We start from the raw sequence: 19,954 nt of genomic DNA on the forward strand, positions 1-19,954 counted from the left end.
AATATTCATAATAATCATAATAATTCTAATAAAGACTCAACGATTCATATAGCTATTGATTACTTACTGAATATGATTGTTGGTGCTTTGCAAACAAATAAGTTTTACACTGAACTTTTTTTGATGCCTTAAGAAGAAATTGCAGTTTTCTGCAGCTACTGAATAGATAATTAAACAGTATGTTGGATGAATATTCTGAATATTCAAAACCCTGTCTAGTCTTTGATTGGGTGAAGACCAGCCTCTGGATGAAACCTGCACCAAAATACAATATACTGTATTTCAGTTCCCTCACTGTCCTCCTCGAACACGCCACTCACGACTGTTCACCCGGCAGGACTGTATAGCTTTGCTGAAGCTGGTATATTGTCGGGGCATGTTGTTGAAAAACATTATTTTCTAAACTTGTTTTTGAATTGTTGGTAGGTTAATTAGGTAATTAGTACGACTAACTACATGTCATCCCCCAGTGAAGTGGGATCATTGTAGTCTCCGATGTTCTTTTGTCAGTTTTGTTTTCACACAACAGTTATTCAAGGACTACGGAATAGCATGCAGTCCCGGAAGAGCATAAACAAAAAAAGTAACAATGACTAATTACTGGTTTGGAAACAGTGGATTATTGAGGTTTAAATATAGAAGAGCTGAAAGTCAGAAACGTTGTTTTCTCTTGGACACTGTTTCCTCTCTGACACAAAATGTCAGCGTTGCACTAGTCACACTATTTACATTGGGCGCGTTGCATTTCTCCTGAGATTTAAAGGATGATTCCAAAGAAAACCCGCAATTTACATTTAAAGCCGTTTCCTTGTTGTTTTTTCACAAGGCATAAACTATAATATTACACCAGAGTTCTGGGTAATTATGGTCTATGGTCAATTTGCCAACATTTTATCGCACAGTGCAGGCCTGTGAGCACTCTCTTCAGTCTCCCAATGGTGTCTAACAAAGCATTCAAACTGGATATTGTTATTTTGTTTGTTATTGTCTTTTTAATTCAAACTGGACATTATATCAAATATTAAAGACAAGAGGCAGATTTTATTTGGACCACTCTGTTCTGAAATATATCCTTCCCCACGTCATTAGATTTTGTGAGGTGAGTCCGGTTAAGTACCTTGCTCAAGGGTATAACAGCAGGATTCAAACTTGCAGTCTCCTGGTTGCATGTCATATTCTCTGGTGGCTGACCCAAATCGGATGTAGGTCAGGGTGTTTTTAGCGTTTTATTCTGAATGTTGCTCTTTGCCACAGGGTAGCATCAATAAAAAGTCGTTTGTTATTCATAGTCACTTTTTTCGATTTTAAAAAAGGAGTGGTTCCTGGTGTCAAGCGTGGAATCTACTCTCCCACAAAAAAAAAAACTTCCCAGAAGGAAGACAAGATAGTTCAATTAGAATAATTAGAATGAGCCTTTCCCTTCCGATCCAGTGGCCCTGTGGCGAGTGTGCCTGCCCTGACCCTGGAAGGCTGCGGGTTCAAACCCCATCTGCGTCATACCGGACTTTAAAAACGATAGCCGCATGCTCCCTGTTTGGCGCTAAGTGTTAAGAGACGGGGATTGTGGGTAAGGGCCCCGTGTCTGACTGTCCTCTTCAAGGGGTGTGGTCATAGAGCGAACTGCTTCATACCACAGAATAATCTCTGACCCTGTGAGCCGCAAAGACTTGGACATGGCTTTGTCCTCTTACTGACTTTTAGAACCAGGGTAGAGATCTGATTGAAAATGGCTGGTGCTGCTCAGATAGGTGTTTAAAATATACAGAAATGCTGCGTTTTAATTGGCATAATCAGCTCAGGGTCTGAATTACAATGTGACTGATGAAAAAAGAAAAAAACAAAAAAAACAAAAAAGGATTCATATTTCATGCTAAATTTACTTGACTGAAAAAGAGACGGAACACATCAATTGCTTAAATTGCGCTGATTACCAGCTAATTCATGCAGAGGCATTTCAAACAGTCATAACAAAAATGAAATTATGTTGAAAGTTCTCAGAAGCAAATTAAAACTGAAGTTCTACTTCTTCCTGTAGTCAAAGTTAGTTCCTGAATGTGCCCATTTTATCGCTCTATCGGCTGTCACCTTTGACCTCACACACGTGACCCTATTTTTTTGGTTTTATTTGCAGATCACACAGGAGGCGGGTGAGTTCATGATCACCTTTCCCTACGGCTACCACGCCGGGTTCAACCATGGCTTCAACTGCGCCGAGTCCACCAACTTCGCCAGCGTGAGGTGGATCGACTATGGGAAAGTGGCCACCCAGGTAAGAGACTCAGGGAAAAGTGATTATGGATACATACAATATTTTACTGATCCATACAGCATTACGCTTTTGCAAGGGGTTGCTGAAAGATATACTGTATCAAGCTCTTCCCATTGGTTACTGATACAGACAGTATCATACTGTTTACAGTACTGATACATATATATTGTTGCCAGTGGTTACTGATACATGAATAATTACATCGTTGCCAGTGGTCACTGATAGATACAGTATCACACTATTTACATTACTGATACATACATACTCTTTTCATTGGTTACTGATACATACAGTATCACACTGTTTCCAGTGGTTACTCACACATAGAGCACCCCACTGTTGCTAATGGTTATTGATACATCTCAGTATCATACTGTTGCCAATCTGCCAGCTTAATGATTTCACAGCCCTGCTGCCTTTTCCGTGGGTAGATAATGGTTGGACCCAGTGCTGGTGATGAAACATGCAGATGTTCTAATTAATGAAATTCTGAGTCTCCTTCCTCTACCTGTGTAGAGGCCCTCTTACACAAGGACAGATTTTGCCGGAGGTACTGAGATGATGTGAGTGAGTTTTCCTGGGCTGTACTTGTGTGTCCTCAAGGGCACCTGAAAACAGCTTAGTTACAGAGATTTGGGCAGGTTTTCTGGCTCCTGATTGGATATCGTTGGATGCCTCTTGAGCTCACCTTGTGGTCAGAGGGCAAAAAGCACAGCCCTAATATGACATGGTTGTGTTGCCTGGAACTCACACTACAGCAGTGCTTGTATAATGGCCATAGTCCTCGTATCTTCCATCTCACAGCACACTGAAGCACACCAGGCACACAGCACTGATTGATGTCAAGGTAAAGAATAAACCAGGTTACAGATCGATTCTTTGTTTTGTTATTGTTTTTGCTTCTGAGCACTTGATCTCATCTTGGAGAATTTCTTATTTATTGAGATGTTTCACCGTGTGTGTGTGTCTGTATGTGCGCGCGCGTGCATGTGTATGCGTGTTAAACAAGATCAAAGTATTGATTAAACAAGAGTAAAAAGGAGAGATGAGTAAATCGATTAAGAGAAAGATGAAAAATCTCTCTGACAAATGGCATTGAGTCGATCTCAATCTGAGGATGAGTGTCTGTCTGCCCCCAAACATTTCCCCACCCCGTGCCTCTGATTTCCAATGCTGGTGGCGGCTGTGGCAGAAACTACAGGAGGCGTCTGCCATGTGTCCCCTTTGGTTCACAGACACCCCCCCCCCAGATGCAGCTGTTAGCTCTCTCTTTGCACTATTATTCCCAGGCTTGTTTTGTCAGTGATTCAGCAAACCCACCTCTCTTGGAAGGATGTGGCGGTTTTGTTTAAGTGCCAGAAAAAACGTGGCTCGTGGAGAACAAGTTTAGCATATCCGTGCCGCTTAGAAATCCAAGAGTTGCCAAGAGTTGGCGGTTCTCTTTAAAGGGGGAAAAACATTTTTTTAGGTAAAATTTAAAGAGAAAAAAAGAGAACATTTCAAGTCGGTTTTGTTGAATAACCCCCGCATGGCGATATACTTGCTGCTGATTTTTCATGTTGATAGAATTCAACGCGGAGCACTACATCAAAACATCATTTCTGTCTGAAGAGCAGGAGCGCGGCAGTTGAGATTTAGGTGCCTCGCTCATTGAAATGAAGGTTTCTGAGATTATTTATTATAATTTAACGTTTGACGCATCACCCGGGAGGACTCCACAGTTTGTTACACCGATGCGGTGAATTATGGCTCGTTAAACGAAACCGTTTTAATAGCGCGCTTGATCCTAAATGACCTCGGTCCGGGGCACGGAGGGTGACGCTAGGCTTAATGCAGCGGCAGGGACACCCCAGCCACTTCGCTACCTCAGCTATGCATGCGCGGGGGGAGGGGGAAAAGAAGTCACCGTAATGGAAAAACTCATCTAAAAATGATACTGCCAAACTAACCGCCGCTCTGTCACCACGTTTTACATAGTCAGCGAAAACGCGCCCGCGCTACTTACGATCCAATGAACTCTGATGAAATTTATGTCCATTGATGTCTGCACCCCCCCCTCCCCCTACCCCCGAAACACACTTTGAAATCAACCCAAAACTTAAATTTCTTTAAAGCCATTATAGACGCGGCGCGCTACGGAGGAATAAATAATCAGCTGCTGGCCGGCGTTTATAATTTTCGGCCCTGATTATAAAATCTTGGCTTCCCCTCTGCATCTCGGTGCATTAAAATGATGACTTGTGGGCTCGGAGCTCCATCCAGCCCATTCATCAGCTGTCTTAAGGAGCTGAAATGAACAGGAGACCTGCTGCAGGCCGCCAAGATGGATGGTATTATGCAAGGGGCACAGTGTGTTTTTTTGTCCAAGGGGCTGAGTGACCGAAGTGTATGTGTGTGTGTGTGTGTGTGTGTGTGTGTGTGTGGCAGCAGAGGCTGGAACACAAGGAGCCAGAAGCCATAAGACACGCATAGCAATTTATCAGAGCACCTTATTTTGAATCGGTTTCAATCCGTTGAATTGGTTGTGAGTTTGTGCCTTGATGTAATAATGGTGCAATCCATATCTTTTAATATATAAATCTTTCTATCATGCTGGGGTATTGACAGTAGAAGTGGTACTTGTAAGCATCATAAATCAGTTGCATTCTCAGCTTTTCCTTGGTGCACATGAAGTTAAATCTGTTCTCCGCTTACAAATGAAAATATGTAAATGTACCACACGTGCAATGTATAATATGCTTCTTGACCAGTATCCCTCTGTACCATGATTACACCATGGCCCAATTCTCACATAAATTTAAATGTATGAAACATGTAAAGGCATGAGAGTAATCCATGTTCGGTGTGTGGGCAGCGGTGTAGCATGGTTACTGGTTCAATTCACCGCTAGGCCATTGCTGTTATACCCTTGGGCTAGGTACTTAACCCAGAATTGTCTCAGTAAATATCCAGCTGCATAAATGGGTAACGCAACAAAATTGAAACCTATGTAAGTCGCTTTGAATAAGAGCATCTGCTAAATGCTAATAATGTAGTGTAATGTGTGAATGTCTAGAAACGGCTTCATTTCGGGGAGTGTAAGGACTTTCGATTCGTTCTGCTCCGTCGGCGGGGAGAAGGCGAAAGGAAGAACTTACGGGGTTCTGTCCCAGGTGACACTGGCATGTGAGCGCGGGGGCAGCGGGGTGCGGTGCTGGGGCAAGCGTGGCAGGCTGGCGGGACTGTCGTGATTCATTACGTCTCTCATCACCCCCCCCCCCCCCTCCCCGGAGCGCCCTGCACTAAATCTCGGCCTCCGAATCGATGAGGCGAATCCACTAAAACAATATGATTTCCTGGTCGAGGGCGTTATTCTTTCCTATCCGGATCCCCCCCAAGGGCCAAGAGAACGGTCTGAAGAAATGAAGGAATAAATCTTTCTTTCTTCCATTTTTTTGGGTGGGGGGAGAGGGGGTGTTGAACTTTCTTGCACTGGTTGCGACATTTAAACATATATTGCTGGTCAAGTATTTGAGAGAGAAGAAAAAAAAAGATCCCATATTTTCCTGGTTTTCTGACAGGTTTTCTGACAGTTTGACCTGGGAAGCGCCACCAGACAGGGACACGTATTCCAGGGTACAGAGACCACACAGAATGAAGCCAGAGGGATTCTGCATGGGTTGAATTGCTCCTTAATCCTCTTACTGCAAGACTTATCTGTGTATGATGATGATCTAAGTGACAGGAGTAGTTCTTAGTATGGCCAATCCTCTCTTAAGCCGTGACTCAGCTTTGACTCTGTTTCGTATTGTTTGCTGTCAGTTACCCTGTGCGTGAGGTCAGGGTCATGCGGAGCGCGGTCGTAGGACAAGCAAACACACGGTATTCTGTTGGAAACATTATGACAGTGCCGTTGGAACAGTTTAAGTCTGCTGTATTATTCTGAGACAGTTCCAATAACCTTTCATGTCGAAGGCAAGGCACTGCACACACAACAGGGTGGAATCTTTTGTATTGTACAGTAAAGAATATAGGGGCTGATATTTATTGAAATCTTCAGGACGAGCTCATACGAATCGCTCCCCTTCAACCGTACGTTTAAATCGCTTTTGTTAATGACAGATTGCCTCCCAATAAAGAGTGGCAGAACGGCAATCCATAGCGCGGGCCAGAAAAGCAACACAAGCCATCACTTCAGCTGACGGTGCCGAGAGCGAATTTCACGGTGCCGCCTTGAACCTGTTCTCAGCATGTTTCCAATTGATTGTGGTGCTGACGCGAGTTTGGAGGAAGCCCATTTGACCTTACCAGAGCCGCCTCTTTCTACTGCGTCCTTAAACTCTGTTATTTTATGTTGCTGGAAGATCTGAACAGCTCTGGATTAAGCTGTTACGGGCTGCTGCTTGCACAGCAAACACTAGATACGTTCAAGTATAAATACAGTAAAATTTTCATGTTTTCAGTGTCTAATCAGAAAGCTGGATATGGGATTTAAACAACCATGTTATTTTTATTCTTTGCAGCTAATGAGTGCCAGAAAATCCTTCTTTTTTTCCGACAGATGGAAGAAAGGGGGAGTATTGAGTGACATCACTTCACACCCTGTGGGTGTGTATGTGGGGTGGGAACATTTCGCAACTCTGCGTGGAAGTTTGTACTTACGTGCAACACACCTACTTACAGAATAGCCGGTCCACAGCTGTTCGAGAGTCACATAGCTGTGGATATCTGGCTATGTTTTACGCGTCCATACCCACTGAGATGAGCTGGTGTAAGAGTCAGGTTATGGAGTGGAAGCGTCCATTGTGACATCCCTTACAAGACAATAGAAAAGACAAACAATACAAAACAACAAAAAAAACCTGACTAGAAATCAACAGAAAATCTGAAACTGACTGAAACTCTGAAACTGAAAATTAGAGCAGGTGACTTGGCGTTTATTCACAATCTATTTTGTGGCCTGTTGGCGTACGCTCCTATGGCGTCGGACAGGGGAATATGCAGAAGACACTGATTAACCTGTCATATTTTAGACAGGTGGCCATTTGCTCTTTATTGCAAGTCCAGGTAGCATGAAATTGACATTTCGAACGCGCCAAAGGTCTCGACACTAGTGGATGTCCCGGCGCGGTTCACTGACGTGGTGGCTCTGTGTTATGGAGTGATGGAAAGTGCTGGAAAACGGCCCTGCGCGGCACGGTGGTTTGGCCCAGGGAGGCGCCCTTCCGCCGCTGATCGTGAGTCAGCCTCAACGGAGTGGAAAATAAGCGGTATAGAGGGCAGGCCTCTCCCAGCGTGAGCCCTCCTTCGAATGCCGGCAGGGGCCGGGGGGAGGGGGGGGGGGGGTGGGGGGGGGGCACGCGCTAATTGCTGAACGTCAGAGACCGCGGCCCCTCGTGCCGGCACTCCGTCCCCCTCAGCCGCCCACTTCCTGTCACCAGCCGCGCCGCTGCAAGAGGGACTGTCGAGCGCGTGGTCGCCACGTCTTCTGCCCGAGTGCGCTCTCTCCGCCGATTCAGCCCCTACGCGCCGCGTGCTTAAATTACTCCACATAACCGACACCTTCCTCCTCCACCCCCCTCCCGAGGTGAACTGCGGGGAACCTCCGTCAGTAATTGGCCCCCTCCGGTCAAATGAAGCCTGCGGGGGCCGCAATTATGAGGTCTGCTTTCTGCAGTCCACAGGTTGGATCAGAGGAGGACTCCGTTGGTGAGATAAGCCCCACCCCTTGCCTTTATCGCTCATTTCTGGTTCAGTTAAGACCCCCCCCACCCCCCACCCCCCGTCTTCACCCCACCCACCCGTCATTGTGAAGCAGTGCTATTGCCCTCCTGCAGGATGATAGATTTGTTTGCTGCCGCGTTCATTTGCTGTATATCAGAAAACCGACAGCCCGGAAAATGAAACTTTGCCTCAGATTTGTTTGGGGACGTCCGCGAAGGTATTTTCGTTATGGTAGCACTGGGTGCCGTAAAGTGTTTAGTATTGATAAAACAAGTGTTTATTTACAAGTGGGTAGTAGGTATAGGTTTGTGCGCATGCAGAAGAATACTGACAAGCGAGTCCTTAGACGGGAGGCTAATGTGGAAACTGGCAGGCGTGCACAGCTCAGCTTGGAGCTTGTTGCTTTCCTCGAGGTGCCAGTCATCAGGCCGTATTTATTTGAACACTCCAGTTTCTGTCCTCTTTTGCCCTGGACTATGTAGGTCTGGCAACACTACAAAGCAGTAATAATATTAGTGTAAGAAAAGAATACCTGCAGATAATATCTCAGCTCTAATGTATGTCCATACATATACACATGCCTGTTAACATACCAGTCATCTCAGGGTGATTGTTTCAAAACTCCAATCATCTTATGGCTAACGCGCTAACTCTTCTCTAACCAATCACCTTGAAATATTTACTTTCCAATTTAGCCGTAGGGGATACAGCTGTCTTGAAGGACCAAAAACCTCTAATATGAGTAAGTTGTAAATTGTGTCAGAGTTACTCTCAGACTATTTTGAGGAATGTAGCAATCTGTGGAGAAAACAGCCTCCTGAAATGCAGACACATTTAAGTGGCAATATTTTCACTGTGTAAAAGATAGAATTTTACTTTTAGGAGAAGGCAGGGTTGTATTTTGTGACAGAAGGACTGATGAAATCTTAATAATAGGTCATTGGAAAGCTATTTTTGATTTTGGTTTTTCCTCCATTTACAAAAGGTCAGTTGTGATGCAATGTCTTGTTGGTTAAGGGTTTTGTATATTTTTATATTGCTGCAGTTAAATTTAAAGGTGGTTTACTTAGCCACAGTTGAGAACTACATTCAGATTTAAATAGTTTTTCTGTGTATTGAGATTCTTAACACAAAATGCTTAAACTTTGATACAGTCTTTCTGTTTACAGCATTATAGCCATTGTATGAAATGAATACAGTTATTTCGGAGGGTAAACAGTGGTGTTTATCTTTTGAACACATTTGAATTGAGTTGAGTTTTTTTTTTTTTGCTGTAAATGAGAAAAGACTAATAATTTAACCATGCTAACACACACACAGACACACACAAATACATAATGTTCTTGAATATTCATTTTTGCTATTTTAATGTCAAGCACACAGAACATTTCACACGCACAATATGAATTCTCTTGAACATAAGGGAGAGGCTGGCCAGCTCTTCACAGCTCTTTAGTGAGTTTCACTGCTCTCTGAAGTGACCCTATGATTAGAAAGTGACAGTAATGGATTGAGTCCTGCATATGTGGTAATTGGTTTCTATTAAAATGCACATCCTCTAGGATGGGTATTAACGATATGCAGGCCTAATTAACACACTAAAAGTGGGGAAGATACACTGTGTCTCTCTTTAAAAATAGACATTGTATGCATCAAATGGATATAGAAAGACCTGTTCATGTTTCCTGTAGGGAATACTTTGCTTCATGTCTGTAAAGTATAAATTATACACAAAGCAATGGAAAGTGTCGTGGGTATTCCTCTCCCTCATTCAGATACATTCACTGCTTTGGTAAGAGATTCACACAGATTCAACACACATAGTTGTAGCCATTCTCATGCAAAAATATGAAAAAAGTAATAAAACATTCAAAAAAATAAAAACAGAAGTTGTGATTTGAGTTTTAGTACCTAATTAATCCTCAAACTTCTGCAGCAGCTTCCACATTGTTATATATCCTGATCTGACAGCTTTCTATTACATTATAGTAATATAGTAATATAGAATATAGGTCTACATAATTGCTTTTCAGAAGTGTATCATTTGAGCGGTCAGCTGCTTACTTCCTGTAATGGGTAGTGATGGTAAAACGTTGTTTTTGCTCTCAATTAACTTATTTTTTGAGAGATGTAGATTTCCACTTTTGCAAAAATACAAAGACAGTATCGTGATGAACTAACGCCCTTCTCCTCAGAATGATGGGGCAAACCATGGTTTTTATGACTGCGGCTGTCCGCCCCTGGAATAGACTCCACAGTACTTCGGAGGACACACTGTCATCGTGTCTTGTCATTGCGTGTCTGTTTGCTCAAGGGCTACTTTGACGTCCGCTGACTAATGAATTTCCTTTGGCAGATGTCCCCCTTTCCCGATGGCTCCGAGCGGGAGACAGGAAGGAAGGGGTTACTTTCGGGGAGATTTTGCAAGGAGAACATGGCAGTCCATTGGCCTCCTGGCCCTTCCCCCCAGCGGGTGTCATAAAACGGGCCGGATGATGGAGCACTCTCCTTCAGGTCGAACCCCCGCCGAGTCCCCCCCGTTCCTTAAATTCACTCCGTCTCCGCCGCCTCACTCAGCAAGACAAATGGCTCCTGCTTTCCGACGTCCTCTCAGAGAGTGGACGCAGCCTCCCCTTGGTGGGGTTACGGCGCGGAAACCAATTGTTTCGCTCACCCCCCCCGATTGCGATTGCTGGCAGATCTGCTCGCTGGATTCTCTCCCGGTGATTACCATGACTGACTGATTGGGGGCTGAGGTGAGCTGGTGAAATCCGACGAGGCTGAAGGCGCCCTGCTCATTTAAGCGGCTGCACCCTGAGCGCGGCAGGTACCCAGAGGACAGTATCAAACAGGCTGTACGCAACAGAAAGACGCACAGCTAAACGTTTCTGGGTTATTTTTTTTTCCCCCTCATCGTCAGGTAGGAGCTCTAAGCCCACCCCGATTCCCACTCAGTTTTCTCATCAGCTGAAACCGTTATTGGGAAAATACGTCGGAGCAGTAGGGCAGACATAAAGCTGTAAAGTGCAAAACAAGGTCACAGTTGCCTTGTCCCTTCCTCAGAGATAAGGACAAAGCGCAATGCATTTAGATGGAATAGGCCTGTGCTTTCCATCACCACACGTGTCATTGAACTATGATTATTGACCCATAATTGTTTTTGTTGGTGATGTCATCATGAGTGGAATTTGAACTATACCTGTGGGTTTATTTTTCACATTTATTTGTGGATAAGGTGACGGACCCCTCAGAGCCAGCTGACAGCAGGACATATTTAGACATCTCCTACGCCGGGCCGTCCTTTCGCAGCCGAGTACATGGAGGAGCCATGTGTTCCTGCGTTTTTTGAAGTACAAGAGACCTGGGCCCACGAAGTGACAATCAATGTGTTCTGACAAGTTACAGATGTTCCGCGGTCACTCAAATCATAGGATCCAATTACGTGGGACAGTCAGCACCTGCGTTCGCCAGGCTAATGCCGTGGGAGTGCTCTGTCCGTCATTCTGACAATTCCTGGTTTCGCCGGCGGCCACTTACAGCACAGCTATTATTTTGCTCCATGAAAGGCAACAAGCGTCTGGGATCTTTGTTATTGTAACCTGTCACATTATTGCTTTTCCCTGTCTTAATTTGGAGTCTTTTCTTTCCTGTCTAAATAATGAGGAAGAAATATATATGTTAACTGCAGAAAGTATGCGGTATAATTGCGTGAACGGTTCATGTTTCGAGTTCAGTGGCAGGAAGGCAGGTTTACGTCAAAAATCGCCTTTTTATCCTAGCCTTCGTTTTGTGCGTGCTAACCGTTGCGCTCCTCTGAGAAGCCTCCTCGGTGACTCCTGTGTGTGTTTATTGCCATCGCCATCTCACGGCGAAGCAATTGCGAGGCACTCTGGTTTTCATTACACTTGAGTAAATAAGTATGATTATGTTTGAAGGCGAGTTTTATGTTCCCGTACCTACACGCACGTAGCCCCGTATCTGAAACAGCTGAGCTATGCAGTCAGCCCTTTTTTTTTCCACACAATTAGATCCAGATGAAGCCGTAAACACTTTTAAACGCAGACAGTAACGTAATTGGAAAGCGAGCCCTTGTTTATAGAGAGTCACCAGTGTCTTATGAAGAGGGGCGGAGGAAAAAAAAAAAAGAAAGAAAAAAAGAAAACAGTTCTTGGAGGAATAAATGGAAAAATAGAATAGGTAACCTGATAGAGCTGCGGGGATCGTAATGGCTGCCTTGCTTCCCATGCCAAACAGGACGCTTGGCGCGAATGCAAATGCTTTCCATCTTCGGAGGTCAAAGCGGCAATTTAGGCTGTAAGCTCTGAGCTCATCTCCAATCCATTATGCCATTCTCTTTATTGTGCCTGTGCATTTCAGCCATTGACGCTTCGCAGCGGGCGGCCGAAGTGTAAAAGTCCATTTTCGGCATTCACTGCCCCTCTGATAGGCTGTCAGGCTGCAATTTATATTCAGGCCGGAATGGTTTTCCTACTTGCTTTCAAAGCATTTTCCAGACGAGGCTGTTTGATGTTGAAAGGAGCTTTCCATTAAAAAAGTTAAAATATTGTATTTCTTGATGTACCTTGAAAATAGTAGAAATCTTTTCTCGCACATTGCAAATCGATCCCAGTTACACAGGACTGAACAGCATTATCCTTGGAGGCGCTTTTCACAGAACCAGGTGCTTCACAGTTCCTTGCATTATGTCTGTGGATAAAAGAATCACTTGTTTTTTTTTTATTTTCTTCATTATGATGGCACATGTTAACAGCTGGTTGATAGAAGCCTTTTTATAATTGCACTAGTTTACGTTAGAAAGACATATCAATAAATATGGACAATATATCAATGTGAGTGAGAATCATTTTCATTGTGCTTGTAATTTGTGTAGCACTTGTTGATTTGACTAAACAAGGCTAGCTCTCACGATATCTGTGTGTGTGTGTGTGTGTGTGTGTGAGAGAGAGAGAGAGAGAGAGAGAGAATGAGAGTCAGGTTAAAGCACAGAAAACTGCACTTCTTCGAGGTATATTATTCCATATTCACTCTCTGTCTGCATTAAGCCATATAACCCATATAACCTCCACTTAAAGAAAAAAAATTGCACTTGCCACTAGGAGCAGCCGGGAGCTGGTTGTTGCCTTCTTAATTTGACTGCGCTCCCATGCAAGGGCTTCCCTTGTCTGAGCGGTTATTGAAGGTGGGCCAGGAGGTGGATGCTGCGGGGTGGCCTTGGAAGAGATTCCCTCATTCTCTGCCATGCTGTACCAGCGGGGTCCGTGCTAATGGCGCATACCGCTCCTCTCTCCCTCCCCTGCTCCCGCGCTCCGCCGTTTCATCTCCCAGGTTCCCCGCCGCCCTTTTTTAGATAAAATTCCACCTCTTCCCACAGGGCAAAGTGTACCAATTAAATGAAAAACAATCATTCAGGGCTGTGACTTGCAACAGGTTTCCTTTTTTTGTGGTCTTTGAAGGACACAGCGTGTCTGTCTCTGCTGGAATGCCTCTGCCCTCACTTTTTTGTATTCCTAATGATTTTAAAAGCTGTAGAAATAGGCGGCGATGGGTCATGTTCTTAAAAGAAAAAAGTATCAATTTATCCACTTGTTGGTTGACCTTGGTGCTCCAGCTTGTGTTTTGTACATCTTTGCTGGTTGCCAGCTCAAACCAGTCCACTCCCCCTTTTCTGCCCACCACCCTCGCCTCTCCACACAGAGACCACGTCGCTCGCCTGCCTGTTGCAGTGTCATACATTATCAGTTACCCTGGCAGGCGCGTTGACGTTGATGAGGGGGACGACGCCAGTTCGAGGCAGGCAGCTTCTGTCCCTCTCTTTTCCCCCCCCTGGGGCTGTGGGGAAATTTTGTGCGGACGGGGGGTGGAGATCGATGGAAGGCTGCCCGAGCCTGTCCTGAGCTGCGCCGCCGGCGGGCTGGACTCGCCGAGCCTCCAGATTGCAAATCCACGTGCCAGGGAGGCCACAGAATGCCGACACCACCGCTGTGGGGAGGGGCCTGAGCGCCAGCCGTCTGGGAGACTACTCCCCAAGGGGGAGTATGACCTGCCTGTCGCCTGAGACTCCTTCAGTTCGGCACTTCACCTGCAGTCTCTCATCATTCTGAGCAAGTTGCCGATGAACCCTCCTGAAAGACCGCATTGACAGTGACAAGCAACAAAAAAGCCACATGTGGGTCTGACTTCATGTGCTTTTCAACATCTGTTGCGTCAAAGTTGTCCACAGTGATGCCAGGAGTGGATCTGAGTAACAGGAGGAAAAAAAGAAAGGAAAAGATATGCTGCACTAAGAATGATCATCCCTCAAATGTTTCGTTTTTTTTAGCCAAGACTGAATTAATGTCAGCATGGCTGGTAATGTAGTTATCATTCTATATTATTAAACGTTCAGTTTAAAAAGCACATTTGGAAATTTGTAGTGTCACAAAAAAGTAGGACTGCCACCATCATGCCCTGCTACAACAATAATGCTCCAGGTCTTTGCTGAGTGTCGTTATTATGTAGCATCAGTCTGTGACTGAACGAGTTGTAATTTTATACACAGATAGTCGTATGCACAAAACCATGTTGTTCTGCACTGTCATTGTACACTTGAGCAAGGTACTTGACCTTGATTGCCTCAGTAAACATCCAGCCATATGAATAAAAATACACTGCTTTGGACAGTAAGTTGGCCTAGATAATGTTGCTTGCAAATCAAATGAAAATTAAACGACAAAATCATGACATTGCGTATATTGATACACAATGCAAACATCTATCTGTAAATAGCTGTAATACAGTTCACATTGTTTCAGTTATTTCAGAGGAGAATTTAGGTAATTCAGGCCAAGGACTCAAAATTCATTCAAGCTGAATAACAGGTAACCTGATTCCTAAATGTATCAGATAGCCTGTGTTTCAGGATCGCTAGTTACAGCATTTTAAAATATATATATATATCCCCCCGCCCATTTTATTCTTAGAAATGCTTATCTTTTTCATCTCAGCATTTATATTACCTTTCAGTGGTTGCTGTATTACGTTACATTTATTACATAGTAATGTTCTTTCTGAAGCGTTATCAGAACGGGCCTTATCTCCTCAGCCTCTTTATACGTGATTGATTTGCAGTGTGTTGCCCCCTTGTTCGCACTCGAGTAGTGGGTCGAGGAGGGGAACATTAATTCATTGATGATAGATGCCTTTTATAAAGGGGAAATAATGGTTTAAGCCCCTCAGCGTTTGTCTGTGATGTGGCGTTCAGGCCGCGGGCCCCCACAAGCCACACCATTCATCACGGTGCGGCTCCCAGAGTCTGGGAGTCTCAGCGTCTCGGCGAGAGTGAGGGACAGGGTCCAGGGTGCCGCGGCGGAGCGGGGCGGTGTCGAGTCAACCCCCCCCGAACCCCACCCCCGCAGCGTGTGCCGGGGTCGGGTCCTTTTACGAGAGATGAGCAGTCCCAGGCGGTGGGGCTTGCGTCCAATCTATCACCTGCCCAGTGGTCCATGCCTCTGAGGTCAGGGCCGCTCGCGGTGATGCCTCTGCCCCTCCCCCACCCCTCGCCACCCTCAACCGTGCAGCTCTGACCACACCCGTGCCCCCCGTGTCTTCTCTTTTTGGCTGAAGCGGCGGGGGCCCGCAAATGAAAATTTGTTTTTGTCTTCTTTTCACAGAGAGAACCAAACAAGGAGCTGTTCTTAGTCGATGATGATGCAGTGGTTCAGTTCACCCCCCCCCAATCTGTCTAAAAATAAAGAATTTGTATTTGCTGTCCGTCGTCCAGTAGCCTTGGCAAATGTCGCCACGACAAGTGATGATTCAGTGCTCCGATTAGGCCACCGGGATGTCATATTTGACTCAGTGGACTTGATTTTAGGGCAATTATTCATTTTCACAGTGGCATAGTGACAATAACCTTTGTTTAAAAGTGATGAATGAATTCGTTTTCCTCTTTTGTGCCTTCATTTGGGATAAAACAGTGCCATTCTGTCTGGCTTAGTCTTTGTCTAATGCAGGTCACAGCTGTCTGACCTTTCATATATTATATACCTGCATACATAAAAATATAAAATGACCAAATTCTTGCCTTAATTCACTCTTCAAATTTAAGGGCAAAGTTCTTTTCCCTTTAGATTGAATGCATTGAGCGTTATCTTATCGTAAGCTGGGTGTCAAATTAAATAACAGTGTTACGTTCTGTGGTTTTAAAGTCTACAAATTAAGTGCTGCTTCAGACAATACTTAGAGGGCACGCTGGTCAAAATACATAATTTGATATGTTTGAAACATTACCTTGGATGGCTTAGAACAATGATTTTGGAATGCTAAAAAGCTGCTGAAATTGATAGCCATCCCATCTGGTCACTATGAGGGTTGGTAAAATGACAGGAAGGAGAAATTGATACGGAAAGATCAATTAAGGATTACCATATGTATTCATCTTGAAGTGGTATGCAAAAATGATGTGAAGTCGCATGTCATAGGAGGACAATTTACTATCTTTGTTCTTTTTTGTATCACATGCTAGTTAATGCACCACTATCTGTGCAGTGGCTACCAATAGGAAACCAGGTTGATTTTACGAATAGGTTTTTTCTCGTTAAACCTCCAGTTGAGAGACTAGCCCACCGCAGTTGAAGATGATAACAGAACCGGAGCGCGAACAGCCGTAGAAGCTACTCTGGAGCAAATTGATGATGACTGTGACCAAATATTCTCATCGCAGCAAAATTCTCTCTCGTTTTATCTCATCTCTCCCCCAATATCTTCATCTCCCTGTCCTCCCTGTCACAGGCTGAGGCAGCGCGGGGCCGGGAAGTAAGACGTGGCTCTCAGTAAAATCCCAGTTCCGCCCCGACCCGCCAAGCGAATCGGTTACTCACGCCTGGCCTCCGATCCGGCGCTGCGGCTGGCCGTGCCCTAAAGATGATTGCTTACACGCTCTTAACTGATCTATATTTAAAGTTTAATTAGCATTAACAGGCCGTTTTGCGCTCGCATCAGTGGAGAGCGGAGGTGTTGCGGCGGGGCCGCTAATTGTCGTTTGTTTGCGTGACGAGCATGGGGGGGCAATTTCAGTGAGGCCCCCCTCCCCCCCGAAGGCTGCTCGCTGCCCTGGCGTTTCCCGCTCTCCAGCCCCTTCCGCTGGGCGAACTGCGGTCCTCGGGGGGAGTTCATATGCACCCCCACGCCCCCATCCCCGCCGCTTAAACGCTAGTTCCATGGAAAATGGCTGTGACCCTGTCACTCAGCAATACGTTTTAATTACAGGCCTGTCAACCGCAACTCCCCCCCTCGCTCTTGGGGTTGTTGTTACCTGAGGGGAGAGTGGTCAACACTTTTTTTTTTTTTACCATTTTGGACTTGCATTTGTTTTTGAATTCAATTTTTTTTTAATTGTTGCATCAATGGATCGCTGTTGTAACCATTTAAACAAGACAAAAACCAACAAAAAAGTCGTACTTGTTGTGGTTTTCCCAGCATGCTCTCTGGATAGGTGACGCAAACAGAGTGGAGAACTCAAAGTGAACTTTGAACGAAATTCGTAGGTCAGGTTCAGGTCGCAACTTCACCTTTCACGTAATGGAAATGAAATGAAATCAGGCCTCCTCTAGAGACAGAGATCCAATGCCCATCATTCTGAGTTCCCACTTTCATTTGCAACACTGAATGTGTCGTAAATCTGAGGGTGGTGACACTGTTATTGATATGGCTTATAAATGGTTTCCTTTATTGCTCTCGGGGAATAAAACTGCAAAGTTACCAAATTGAGGGTGGATGGGTGGGGAAACAGGGAAATGCATCAACGTAATGGAAGCCAATAACAATTTCCAATCATAGCTTAGTGGTTTTCAGAGCTGGCGTGCTGTCATCGCTAGCATTAACGTCCAGCCAAGCTGATCTACCTGCTGGAGGATTGTGTGAGTTTTACCCTCCAGACTTTGATTGGATGGCAGAATCAGCATACTTTTCTGTATTCTTTATGACATCATGCTTCTGCTTAGCCATATTAAGGGCATTAGCCCAGAGTGATGCTGGAGCTCAGCATTTTTATGCCAATGATACGCAGATGGCTGGATTTCAGTGCAAAGCTATACTGGCTAAAACAAGAAGAAACACCATGCCACCTGTACATATCAGAGATTACAGTGCTTATAGACTCAGCCAAACCGTTTGTTTTTCATTAAATAAAATGCTGAAGAGAATTAGGAATACAAACAATATTTTTACTAAAGTAAAGTGACATCAAAATGGTTAAAATTATTATGATGCGACAAATAGTTATTAGCCAAGCGCAATGGGGATACCAGGTCACTGAGGAACTGTATAAGAAAGTGTGAGCAGCAGATCTCTGTGACAGGAGAGGAGTGTTTGCCTGGTAGCAGCTGTTAGACTGTTACCCTCTGCAGCAACAAGGCCAGGATGGTGAAAATAACACAGATACAGCCCTCTGGCCTCGGTCCAGTCAGCGTGTGTGTGTGTGTGAGAAAGGGAGAGGGAGAGGGGGAGAATCAGATCACATGTCGCTCCTGACCCTCCGGATCGCGTGCTGCGGGAGGCCGATAGCGTGGGATATTCCGGGCCGCGTTCTGCACGGAGCGGCGTGTGATGGGGGGAGCAGGTGGCCGCGGTTAGCCCACTGGAGCGGCTCGCAGAAGCGGCGCCGTTAGCGGTGGAGGAGGGATGGCCCATATGGGCTCGCCAACCTGGCTGCGTCCCGGCCCCCCTCTGCCCAGCTGGAGGGCGGCGGCGGCGGCGGGGGCAGGGGCAGGGGCGGTGCGTGACGCTCCCCCCTCCAGGTCCCGTCCCATGCTCCTCCACGCGGGGGGCCCCAGGAGGACCGGGGGACGGGCGTCCTCTTGGCAGCAGAGCCGGAGGAGCCCCACTGATCAAACGGTGGGCTGCTCTCTTTCTGAGCCGCGCGGCGGTTTGCTCTGCGGCTTGGAGTGACTCATTTTCACACCACTCTGCTCTTACAAAGTGGCACCAAGAAAATAAACGAGCTGAGATTTTCGTGGAAGGTAGCTTAAACCCAGAACAGAGGACTGTTCACACGGGGAACTTACTCATATCTTATTTTGGGCTTCTACACCGCTGGGCTTAATTTGCACTCCCAGTACAGCTCAGCTGGAAGATTTTTTTGTTTAATGGTACTTCGTGAGAACCTGTTTGCTGCGTTTAAATTGCCTGCTGAAGCACTGAATAATATCTGTTTTCAGGTAAAGAGCAATAAGGTCAGATGATCTGTGAGGTAATCACGTACAACCGGACCAGAAGCTAGTTGTAAATGAGTACCAAGCAGCATAGAGGTTATACATTTATTAGTGTAAGGTGTAGAGCAGATGTACTTACACATAGAGGAAATTTGTTAGATGAAGATTTGTTAGGTGACTATCCCTCTCTTCAGAGTCTGTGTGCCAATGGAGCATTTGTGCCTGTATTTTGTCCTCTAAATTGCAGTAGGTTCCATAAAAGCCATAAGAAACAGCAGTTAATTTTTTTTTTCACTTTTCAAGTGCTTTCTCAGTATATTCTCTTCATCTTTCAGTGGAGTATCATATTTGTCAAGCAAGTAAGAAGTAAATAAAAAAATAGTAAATAAAACGCTATAACCATAGAACACTATAAGAACAGTCCTACTGAATGCAACAGTGAATACTGTTTCAGTGGTTTAAGACTAGAATTTAACAGGAATTTGTTGTCAATGGAGAAAGTCACTTTGTGAAAAAAACAATGCTTTTGATCATGGAGGTGCACTGGAACAGAGACAATGAATATTTGACAGATTTGGAAGGTTTAATACGCTCAAATGCACACCTTTTTTGAGACATGATAACAGATTGTGAAGAAAACAATTGTTGCGCTGGTATGCCTTGCTCAAAATGACTGGGGGGACCATGTGGCTGACGGTCGGCCGGACCTATGAGGCTGAGGCACCGCGGACTGGGGCTGCATAGAGAATTGAGCCAGAAAAGAGGAGAGAAG

General features: G+C 45.1%; 1 protein-coding gene across 1 annotated transcript in view; it reads left to right on the plus strand.

Annotated features, from left to right (window-relative positions):
- Window positions 1-19,954, plus strand: part of LOC118769363 (lysine-specific demethylase 4C-like) — a 119,866-nt gene that overhangs the window by 23,561 nt on the left and 76,351 nt on the right. Inside the window, exon 8 of the mRNA XM_036516396.1 lies at window positions 2,132-2,269. Within this exon, the coding sequence (XP_036372289.1) occupies window positions 2,132-2,269 (138 nt within the window). The remainder of the gene's footprint in view (window positions 1-2,131; window positions 2,270-19,954) is intronic.

This window comes from Megalops cyprinoides, chromosome 22, assembly GCF_013368585.1.
Source record: "Megalops cyprinoides isolate fMegCyp1 chromosome 22, fMegCyp1.pri, whole genome shotgun sequence".
NCBI classification, from domain to species: domain Eukaryota; kingdom Metazoa; phylum Chordata; class Actinopteri; order Elopiformes; family Megalopidae; genus Megalops; species Megalops cyprinoides.